This window comes from Octodon degus, unplaced genomic scaffold (genome assembly GCF_000260255.1).
Source record: "Octodon degus isolate 3935 unplaced genomic scaffold, OctDeg1.0 scaffold00140, whole genome shotgun sequence".
NCBI classification, from domain to species: Eukaryota; Metazoa; Chordata; class Mammalia; order Rodentia; family Octodontidae; genus Octodon; species Octodon degus.
Window position 1 is genome coordinate 5,123,417 of NW_004524716.1, and position 11,372 is coordinate 5,134,788.

The 11,372-nt window shown below is 40.7% G+C and overlaps 1 protein-coding gene across 3 annotated transcripts in view; it reads right to left on the reverse strand.

Annotated features, from left to right (window-relative positions):
* Lrig2 (leucine rich repeats and immunoglobulin like domains 2) overlaps positions 1-11,009 on the reverse strand; it is a 61,770-nt gene extending 50,761 nt beyond the window's left edge. For all 3 annotated transcript variants that reach the window (XM_023701732.1, XM_023701733.1, XM_004641701.2), the window contains exon 1: positions 10,574-11,009. In XM_023701732.1, coding sequence (XP_023557500.1) covers positions 10,574-10,809 — 236 coding nt within the window. In that variant the 5' untranslated portion in view covers positions 10,810-11,009. The remainder of the gene's footprint in view (positions 1-10,573) is intronic.
* Positions 11,010-11,372: the final 363 nt, after the last annotated feature.

Below are 11,372 nucleotides of genomic sequence, written 5' to 3' on the forward strand. Positions count from 1 at the left end.
GATTAAAGCACCTGCTTAGGCACAACGCAGGGGCCAGGGTTCCATCCCCAGCGTGCTGTGCCAACCCCACCCCAGGGGGCACACTGAGTTGGCAATTGAGACTGGGTACGGTAGTGCACACCTGTAATCCCAGTTGTTGGGAGGCTGAAAACGGGAGAATCACTATGAGTCCAATCTATGTAGTGAGACCCTGTAGACCCTATCCTAAATACATTTAAAAAAAAAAAAAAAAAAAAGCTACATTTGGTAGGAAAATAAGAACATTCATTTCAAGAATAAGGGGCATATTTAATTTTTCCATTATCTTTTTTGGGGTATCATGATGGCTGAGTGGTCTAAAGCACTAAGACTTAAGCTCAGCTTCCCATTATCTTGGGTTTAATGATTAAAAATACTTTTTAACTGGAGAATATAACAACAACAAAAAATAATAACTCCATAAATACATTTAAGAATACATTTTTAAGCTGGACATGATGGCCCATGTCTGTAATCCCAGAACTCTGGCAGGGTAAGGCAGGAAGATCACAAGTTTGAGCTCAGTCTGAACTTGCAACTTAGCAAAATCCTGCTTCCAAATAAAATAAAAGGGATTTAGGATGTAGCTTTGTGAAAAAGCCCCAGAATTACCAGGACCAAAAAATTAAGTAAGTAAGTAAATAAGTAAATAAAACAACTCTCAACAAAAAAGTCTTTGCATACCCACTTCTGGGACTGTTGGCAGGTCATTTAACTTCTCTAAATTTCAGTTTCTTCTGTCATAAAATGAGAATAGCAGTACCAACTTTATTGGACTGAAAATTAAAAGAATGGAAATAAAATTAAAAGAATATTAAAAATTAAAGGAATATAAATAAAATGCTTAGCACACAATTTGAAGTATAAATAACTTATTTTACTACTAGATTTAAAAGAGGATCATGGTCCAAGATGATGTCTTTTCTGATTACCTACTGGACATGTAGGTATATTCCACTCCTACTGTAAAACTTTAAACTACTCTGGTACATTAACTTATAAAAGTACTAATCTAAGTGTTGCTTTTGAATTCTAATTTTATAAGAATGATATCAATCATGACAGCCTCCCACAGAATTTATCAACTTATTGGGGTACATACTTCTATTACAAGATCTGTTGTTTCAAAATTATCCAATGACATCACTTCTATAAATCTCTACCTATCTATTCACAGTATTATGAAAAGTTATCTATCAGGAAGTTATTGTGCTAATAAAATCATAAAAGAAACCTATGTTTATCAAGATGATATCAGTTAAATAACTTAAAGTTCCAGGGGCCAGGGAGATGGCTCAGTGGAATAAGCGCTTCCCTGGCTAGCGCAAGGGTCTGAGTACAATCCCCAGTTCCACAAAAAAAAAAAAAAAGTTCCAGAGCCAGCCAAATAGCTCAGCGGATTAAAGTACCTGCAAGCAAAAACAAGGGCCAGGGCTTCAATCCCCAGGCCTGCCGTACTGGCCCCACCCCCAGGACAGGCTGTGCCAGCAATTGAGACTGGGCGTGGTGACTCGCACCAGTAATCTCAGCTCTTGGGAGGCTGTAAACAGGAGGATCACTAAAGTCTGATCTAGTGAGAACCTGAACACCCTGTAGACCCTTTCCTAAAAATACAAAAAAAAAAAAAAAAAGTTACATATATGGTACAGTGTACATATGTCTTAAAAGAAAAAGGAACAGATACTGTGTAAGGCACACAGCCAAGAAATAACAGAGGGTTTTCCTTAAATATGACAAAAGAACTTGTTCCTTTCCATTCTAAATACTTCAAAAACATTTCCTATTACCATAGGAAAAAAAATCCTTTCCTATTACCATAGGAAAGTACTATTTAAAAATAAAAAACATTGGGGCCAGGGAGATGGCTCAGTAGAATAAGCACCTCCCTGGCAAGCACAAGGGTCTGAGTTCAATCCCCAGTTCTGCAAAAAAAATAAAAGATAAAAAACACTAAAAAACAAATATACCTTTCCAGAATGTGCTAGATTTTAATTGTTATTTTTCTGAGATTACAATTCTTCCTAAGGGCTCAGTGGTAAGACATTGGCCTAGCATGTGTTAGGCCTGGAGTTTATTCCTAGCACCTCAAAAAGAAAAATTATTAACAAATCTAAGAAAATCCTAGGCCAGAGGTGTAGTAGCTCAGTAGTAAGAGCACTTGCCTAGCATGTGTCAGGCTCTGTGATCAACTCCCAGCAACACACACACACACAAATAAAAAAAAGAAAGAAAGAAAAAGAAAAAATAATTTTTCCTATAGAACAGTTTAGTTTGCTTTGCTTTGTTTTGAGACAGCATTTTGTCATGCAGCCCAGGTTGGTCTTACACCCGCTATGCAGCCCAGCCTGGTCTCAAATGTGCAGAGCTCTTCCGGCCCAACCACCCAGAGTGCTGGGATTATAGGTGTGCACCAGCACCCCCAGCCCAAGAAATGTTACCCTGTTAACAGATCAGGTCTATTATGTCTCTAGACAAAGAAACAGAAAAATTTATTAACTACATAATCTCTTATCTTTCTAAACTGATTAAAAAGACAGTAGTTACTGAACAAATTTCCAAACAATAATAGAAAATACAAAAAAAAAAAAAAAAAAGAAAATATATTAACACTGTTTTTAGACTGAATTATGAAAGAAAATTCTACTTTAGAAGCCAGTGTCAGACCTTCAGATTTCAAGTTGACAGAAATGAATTTTTAGCAAACATTACACAGCCACGGACTATTATTCCCATACATTTTTAGTATGTTTTTCCTAATTTAGAATAACAACCCAGAGGAGCTGGTGAGATGGCTCAGTGGTCTGGAGCACCTACTTAGAACAAGCTTAGCAAAGCACAGGGACCACGGTTCAATCCCCAGCACCACATGCCAGCCAGCCCCGCCCCCTGGTGGGCTGAACTGGCCACACACACACACAAAATAAATAAATTAATTAAAAAAAAAAAACTTTAGAATAACAACCCAGAAATAATGCAACAATTAAGAAAAGAAAATATGTAAAAAGCTATGACATTTTCCATCAGAACAAGCATTCTCTAACTATCCACTGGATTCACATCTTTGTTATCAGACTATTTATTTTACTTTTATTTATCTGTTGGTTTTCTGAGACAGGCTCTCATTACGGAGTTCACTAGGTAGCCCCGGCTAGCCTTGAATTCACAGCAATCCTCCCGCTTCAGCCTTCCAAGTACTGGGATTACAGGTGTGCACCTGGCTGTATCAGATTATAATTGTTAAGTTATTATAAAGACTTTTAGAAGTGGGTTGATATGAAAACAAGTCATCTCATCACTTGAAGTATTGGTAAAAAGGTCCAATTACAAACTAAACATCAAATGGGTTTCTTTTCTCATTATTAAAGTAAACCATCATTCCTTAATGCCTACGTAATTTAACCTGGCACAAAGTCGACTATGTTTTCAAGCAAGCACACTTACGCTGAGGGTTTGCTATGCTCTTCTTGCTTCCTGTATGAAGATTTTCATTATATAAGCAAACAGTCACAGTAAAATTGAATTAGATACACAAAAAACAAAACCTATAAGAGAAATCAAAATTAAAAGCTTTTATTTTTGTGAGTTCAAGACCAGCCTGGGCTACAAAGCTCAAGGTCAGTCTGAACTACACAGCAACATCCTGTCTCAAAAAGACCAAAAGAAAAAGAGCTTTTATTTACAATTTATACCAAATTTCACTAAGTCGCGCATTGTTTATACAGTTTCTTTTCTCCCCCATAAGGAAAGGTTGGGGAATGGCAAGGTAGCAGAGGTAGAGAATACACACACCTTTAAAAAAATTAGTTTATAACAAGATAAAGGTTACAATAACTCTTTCAGTCTTCTGGTTTTGTCCCAAACAATAAATTAATAATTTGGAATGGACATAATTACTTAAATTGCTTTTACTTTTTCTTTGTATCATCTAAATGTCCTAACATTTTCTGTGACTGAAATAATGGAGAACAAATGCATTGAGTCATTCACTTTGGCAGAGAAAATATGGCACACAAACGCATTAAAGTACTTTTAAAGAACACTTTTGGTAAGCTCTTAACATGATGTGATCTTTCTCCACTGGTTAAATGCCAGTTTTTCATTAGGCTAGAAGAACCTTAAAAGAACAGAGTATAAAATGTCACAGACCTAAGATGAGGGAAATACATTTTCAAGCATTATGAAGCCAAGTGATTGTCTTACTATAAGGTATCTGATTATTTGTGTTGATTGGGTATGTTGTATACTGAGAAATGCAAATTATTTCCAATTTAAGAAACATAATTAGGGGGGCCAGGGAGATGGCTCAGTAGGATAAGCGCTTGACTGGCAAACGTAAGGATCTGAGTTCAATCCCCGGTTCCACCAAAAAAAAAAAAAAAAGAAAGAAAAGAAACATAATTAGGACACTAATTTGCATAAACATAAACAAGTTCTCCAATGTATAAAGGAATTTTTAAAAATTAAAGTATAGGGCCAGCCAAATAGCTCAGCAGATTAAAGCGCCTGGGCCGGGGGTTTGATCCCCAGGCCTGCAGTCTGGTGCCGGCCCAGCAACCCCCCCACCTCCCCCCACCCCGGCCCAACGCTGAGACTGCAATTGAGACTAGGCATGGTGGCACACGCCCGTAATCCTCGCTCTTGGGAGGCTGTAAAAAGAGGGATCACTATGAGTCCGATCTAATAGTGAGACCCTGAACACCCTGTAGACCCTTCCCTAAAATACAAAATAAAAAAAATTAAAGTATAGATCTCCTAAATTAACATTTCATACGTGCCTAGTATGCACAAGGCCCAGGGTTTGATCCCCAAAACCATGCAACTGCTTTGGTTCAGTGATTCTCACCACTGCTGCACATCAGCATAAATCTGGGAAGATTTTAAAATACAGGTTAGCATTCCTAACCTAAAAACCAAAATGCTCCAAAATCCAAAACTCTGAAGCCCTGGCATGATACCCCAAGTAAAACTTCCATGTGCCCTCATGTGAGTCACAATCAAAATACAGGTACAAACTAGGTGTGGTGGCACCCACCCATAATCTCAGGCACTCTAAGAAGCTGAGGAGAGAGGACTGTATGTTCCGCCCATTCTGAGCAACATAGGTGACTCAGCAAGACCTGGCTTCAAAATTTTAAAAAATTAAAAAGGGCTGGTGATTTATCTCAGTGCAAGGACCTGGGTTCAATCTCTAGTACGACAAAACACACACACACACACACACACAAAAAAAAAAAAAAAATACTGTTTAAGGGCTAGTGAGATAGCTCAGCGGACTAAGCACCTACTTAGGCAGGCACACAGACTGTTCCTGGGACCACGTGCTGTGCAGGTCTCACCCCCAGAGCACTGAGCCAGCCAATAAGACCAAGCGTGGTGGCTAGTGCCTGTAATCCCAACACTGGGGTGGCTGAAAACAGCAGGATCACTATGATTCCAAGCTGTGTAGTGAGACCCTGTACCAAATACATAAAAATAAAATAAACTTTAAATTATCCTCAGGCAATTGCATAAGGTACAGATAGCAATATAAATGAACTTTATGTTTAGAAGGAAAAGTCATCTCCAAACTATATCATTACTTATACTTGAGTATTTCAAAATCTGAAGAAAAAAAAAAATCTGAAACCTTTCTTTCTTCTTTCAAAACATGGTCTGATTATATAGTTCAGGCTGGCCTTAAACTCACTATGTAGAACAGGATGCCCTCAAACTCATAGCAAACCTCTTGCTTCAGCCTCCCAAGTGATGGCAATGCAGGTGTACATCACCATGCCAAGCTAAAACATTTCTGATACTAAGCAACTTGGATAAGGGATGTCCAACTTCTACTAAGGTTTAAGTCTTACCCCAAACTAATTAAATCAGAATCACTGAGAGGTATGGCTGAAGCACTGGAGATTTTAAAAACTCTTGCCAAACTCTCAAATGTGCAGCCAGGCAAAAAACCACTATACCAGCTCTGAAATCTAATACTGTACCTGAAGCCTGATAAGTGAAGTATGTTCCACTAAGATTCCTTCAATTTTCTGCCTTTTCTCACTTTCCAGTAAACCTGTCAACGAAGATGTGATTCCTTCTTCCTTCTATAAACTGCACAAAGTAGTGAACCAAACATTTTTGGAGTTTACAGGCTATCATTTGAAGTTTATAGTATTATCATAAACTAAAGCCTCACTGAGAAACAAGAATACCACTAAGTTTTATTTACTAGCAATATGAAATGTCTATAAAATGATTTTTTTGTTTTGTCTTTTGAGACGAGGTCTCAATATGCCATGCAGGCTGGCCTGAAGCTCACAGCAATCCTTCTGCCTAAGCCTCCTGAGTGCTGGGATTACAAGTGTGCACCCCCATACCTGGCTATAAAATGAATTTTTATTTGCACCACAGAAAGGTGGGAGGAAAGAGGCAAAGGAAGAAACACTTTCATTTGTATACATTTTTTACTTGACTTTATGTTTTCTAAAATATTTAAGTTAATGCTAAGATAAATGCAGCAAGACATACTGGTAGAAGATGCTCAGACAAAATTTCTGGGTAGCCAAGAATCTATCCAAACGTTTCATTGAAGAGGAGCTGAGGATGTACTCAGTGTCAAAGCACCTGCTTAGCATGTACAAAGCCTGAGGTTAGATCACCAATATCCAAAATAGTAACTTTTAAAGAAATAACATGTTGGCCAGGACACTGTATCACATGCCTTTAATCCTGGCATTGTAATCCCAGCACTCAGGAGGCGGAGACAGGAGGATACCCATGAATTCCAAGGCCAGCCTGATCTACACATAAAGATCCTGTCTCAAAAGAGAAAAAATAAAATAAGGGGGGGGGGGCACAAGATAGCTCAGCAGACTAAGCGCCTGTTTAGGCAAGTGAACGGACTGGGGTTCAATCCCTGGGACCACACCAAGTCCAGGTGTGGTGGCACATGCCTGTAATCCCAGCACTAAGAGGCTGAAAACAGGAGGATCACTAAGAGTCCAAACTGCATAGTGAGACCCTGTACCAAATACATTAAAAATAAATAAATTTTAGAAGAGAGAAAATGAAAGAAATGCCATGCCACTGCCATATATTTCATTAGGGAGAAAGGTTGAGAGTTGAGGCTGTCTGACACAAAGGCAAAGTTAGCATTCCCCACTTACAGTTCACCTTTTCTTTCCAACAGAAGCCTTGTTCACTCTCCTAACGGCTCAGCTACTGCTCCCATGCACAGCAAGACCACATCTAAAAGGGGAAAGGTTGCTGGGGACATAGCTCAGCAGCCCAAGCACTTGCCTAGCAAGCGCAAGGTCCTGAGTTTGATTTCCAGTACCAAAAAAGGGGAAAGGTTGAAGATAAAAGATAAAAGTTCTCATGGACACCCTTAACACAATTTCTAAGTGGTTTTCACACTTAAAATTAAGTACCATACATAGCAACAAGATTAATGTAAGCCATGTCAATATTAAGACAATCAGACTGCCTATACAAACGCAATCAGAATGACATTACCATCGGAAGTGTAGCTCAGTGGTAGATCACGAGTTTAGCTTGTGCAAGTTCCCAGGTTCAATCCTCAGTACAAGGGAGATTTAGATACGAGTTTTCTCATTTCAAATTAGAAAAAAAAAATTAACAATAATCAATTCTAGGGAAAGTGTGATCAAATAGGCATGCTCACAATGCCAAAAGGCATTGAAATCAGTGAATTATGGTGGGCTCAATCTAAATTATCAAGTAATCCAGGCTAGACCTAATTGAACACCAACTCTAAGGATTTTTATCAGATCTTTATTAGGTCAAAGGCTCTCACTGCAGATTTTCCTATTCAAGTATCTTCTGAGCAAAAATACCTAGAAGATTGCACTTGATTTTGTGGGCTCACATTTACTTCCCAATAAAGCAGAATGAAGAAGAAAAACCATGTTAGAATTCTTCAAAACAGTTTTAAAAATACACATTACATATTGTTCCCAAATACTGATCCATGCTGTAGTTTTAACAGTCTAGTGAAATGAAAATAAGGACAAGACTTACAAGTTTGTCATAAAGCTTAATGTATTAGTAAATATTTTATGCTAAGTACTGTATACAATTCTTAATATTTTCACTGTTGTCGTGAAGTGATAACAACAACTGAGGCGCACAGGTTTTAACATCCTTACTTGACAAAACAAGAACATACTTGGTCTTCCAAAGCTCCTCTGTATGCATGTGTAACCAGAACAATGTGATACAAAGAATTTGGTTAAGTTCTGAATACTAACATTTAGAGAAGAAAAACAAAGTATCTACATTAGGTTTCAAAGAAACAGGATTACACACAGGATGCACTCTCGCAAAGCACCAGAGCAGTATCTGCCTAGCACGCTCAAGGCCTGAGTTCCATCCATAGCACCAAGAAAAGATTAATGAATTTTGCCCACAATCATTTTAATGACTGCCACAGTTTGAACATTTGAATTTAAATTACTAATATAGAGCACCACACGTGTTTTAAAATTTCATATTATATAAACCCCAGCGTATGTGGTGTTTTTATGGGTAATGGCAACTGCTGAAGAATGTTTCATTTCCAGTTTAAAACAACACAATTCTATCTTTTAATATCCTATGAGCTCTTCTGCTAATGTAGGACCCATCCGAATTAAATTTCTGTAACAGAACTGCTCTTCAAAGCATTTCACTTAGACTGAAAATGTCAATTTCATTATAGGACAGCTAAAATTTCTCAGTGTTACTTGGTTTTAAGCAATTAATCTTGATTAAACAAAAATCAAACACAAAATAAATATATCTTATATAAAAAGATTTCTAACTACTATCTACCTACCAATGAAGAATCTTAAAAGTAGGACACATTTATTTCAATTATAGCTAAGTGAAGTTGTATTGTTTTAAACATGAGCAAGATTTATTCTGTCATAATCAGGTAGCTGTGCCAAGAATTTCTTAGAAAAAGGCTTTTGCTGCAAACAAGATGCACAACACTACACAATGATATAGTTTTAAATTTGAGTCAAAAGAACCAGTTAGCTACAATGTCTCTATTGTAAAAAGACATTGATTATACTACAATTCTATTTAATACAATATTTGGTTAATTTCCTCAATGAATATATAAGGTAGCTTTCTTTCCCATCTATGCTAACCTATTTGTAAATATTTATGCACATTTATATATTCATCTCTCCAGAGACTATTTCCAATGAAAATCCAAACAGGCCCTCATACTTCAATTGCCAAAATGTTCTTTACAGTGATGATTTATTTTTTAGAAACAGAATCCACTATATAGTTCAGACTGGCATTGAACTCACTACGTAGCCTAGGCTGGCCTCAAACTCACAAGCAATCCTTCTGTCTCAGCTTCCCAATTGCTGGGATTACAGGCATGCACCACCACACCTGGCTAGTGAAGACTTTTTGTAGGGATGACTCTATTACAAGCTTGTCAATTAATAATTAGGTTGCTCAGTCAGTGGCAGAGAAGTAACTGTATGTTGGTAGTTAAGAATCCCCATAACTGCAGTATTTAATACCTACTGTTGTTCCTAAAGCCACTAGCCTGACTCAGACTAATGAGCTCTTCAGGTGCCATTAGCTAATAAAAAACTGTCAAGATGAAAACTCAGTAGCGCAGACTCCAGAATTCATTCATTCAATCAGTGTAAGGACCAGGGAGATGGCTCAGCAGAATAAGCGCTTCCTGGGCAAGAGCAAGGGTCTGAGTTCAATCCCCAGTTCCGCCAAAAAGAAAAAAAATCAGTGTACTTGCCTAGCATACCCAAAGAGGCCCCATTTGGGGATTCTTTGCCACAAAAAAGGGGGGGGGCTGGACACGCTTAAAGTATAACACGGTTCTGGAAAATGTACTTCCCTTCCTTACACTGTACATTCAATCAATTCAAGAATGCTACTCCTGAAGAGACTCTTGGAGCCGGGAGTGGTGGCCTGTAAACCCAATACTTGGGAGGCTAAGGCAGGAGGACTACCACGAGTTGGAGGCCAGCCTAGGCTACATAATGAGTTTTCAAGGTAAGCCTTAACTCCATAGCGAGACCCTGTCTCAAAAAATAAATCTTTAAAATATAGTCTTGGTTAGTAATGAAACTCCTAATACACGATAACCTTTTCAACCCTGTTAAGTACCAAAACTGCAACACAAGATGTACTAAGTAGACAAAGACTGTTCACGGGTCTTTGGCGATCGTGTCTATAAAATTATGAGCCAGCGGACCATACCACAACAAGTACACAACAAATTACGCAAGTGAAGGAGGGTTCCCTGCTCCACCCGCCCCTCCGGCATCCCGAGTCCGCGGCAACACAGGACGCTTTGAGTCTTTAACATTAAATATCCCCGCGCCAACTGCCCCCGACTCCCGAATATCAGATTCCCCGGCCCAGAGAATCGCAACCGAGGTCCTCACACACAGGCTTTTGCAGGCTCCCAGGACGCCAAAGTTCACAACACCGGAACGGTAACTTCCCTTTAACACCTGAGGTCCCGACCCGCCACCAGACCTGTCCCCCCGCTGTCCCCTGTGAAGGGCACGGCCACTCTACTCACAAGCTGACTGTGTCGGGGGGCAGCGGGCCCGACAGCGCCCTCCAGCTCAGCGCGGGCAGCCTCCTGCGACTGCAGTCCAGCTGAGGACCGCTGCAGGAGCAGGGTGCGGGGCAGGGGCCTGCCCGCGCGCCGGGCAGCAGGAGGACCGCCTGCGCGAGGAAGAGGAGCCGGGAAAGGGGTCCGGACCGACACCCCAGCAGCTGCTCCTCCCGGACGCCTAGAGGCGCCGGCGCCATCTTCCCCGCAACCGGGACCGGTCGGGAAGAGCCGCCTGTTGGATTAAGCGGCTCAGTGGAGCCGGTGGGCGGCTGTGAGACTGCTCAAAGCCCTGACCGTCACGTGTATACTCTAAAGGCAGCCGAAAGCTAGATGCGGTGCGACAGCGGGGGCGGCGGCCGGGGACACACGGCAGAGGCGCTGCGGACAAGGATCCTCCGCCCCGCCCCGCGACGCAACGTCCTCACGCACAGGAAGCAGCCAATCGGCGCCACGGGGCAGGTTGCGTCGGGGCGGGACTCGGGCGGAGGCGAGGCCCGCTGCCTTCCTGTTCCCGCAGAGGCGGGCGTTACGGTGCTGGGCCACTTGGGGATCCCTCTAGAGTTCCGCCGCGCTTCCTCCGCTGGAGGGCGCAGTGGCTCCTTACGAGGGAACAGAAGCGCGAAGCCTTGGGAGTTTCCAGTTCTCCCAACGGGTGTGTGTGCTGTAGTCCTGGGAAAGTCTTACCTGCTCTAGGCGTCCAGAGAAGGAAGTAGCGGAAGGGCTACGTTCCACGCTGCGGACACCAGCGCGCGGGAAGCTT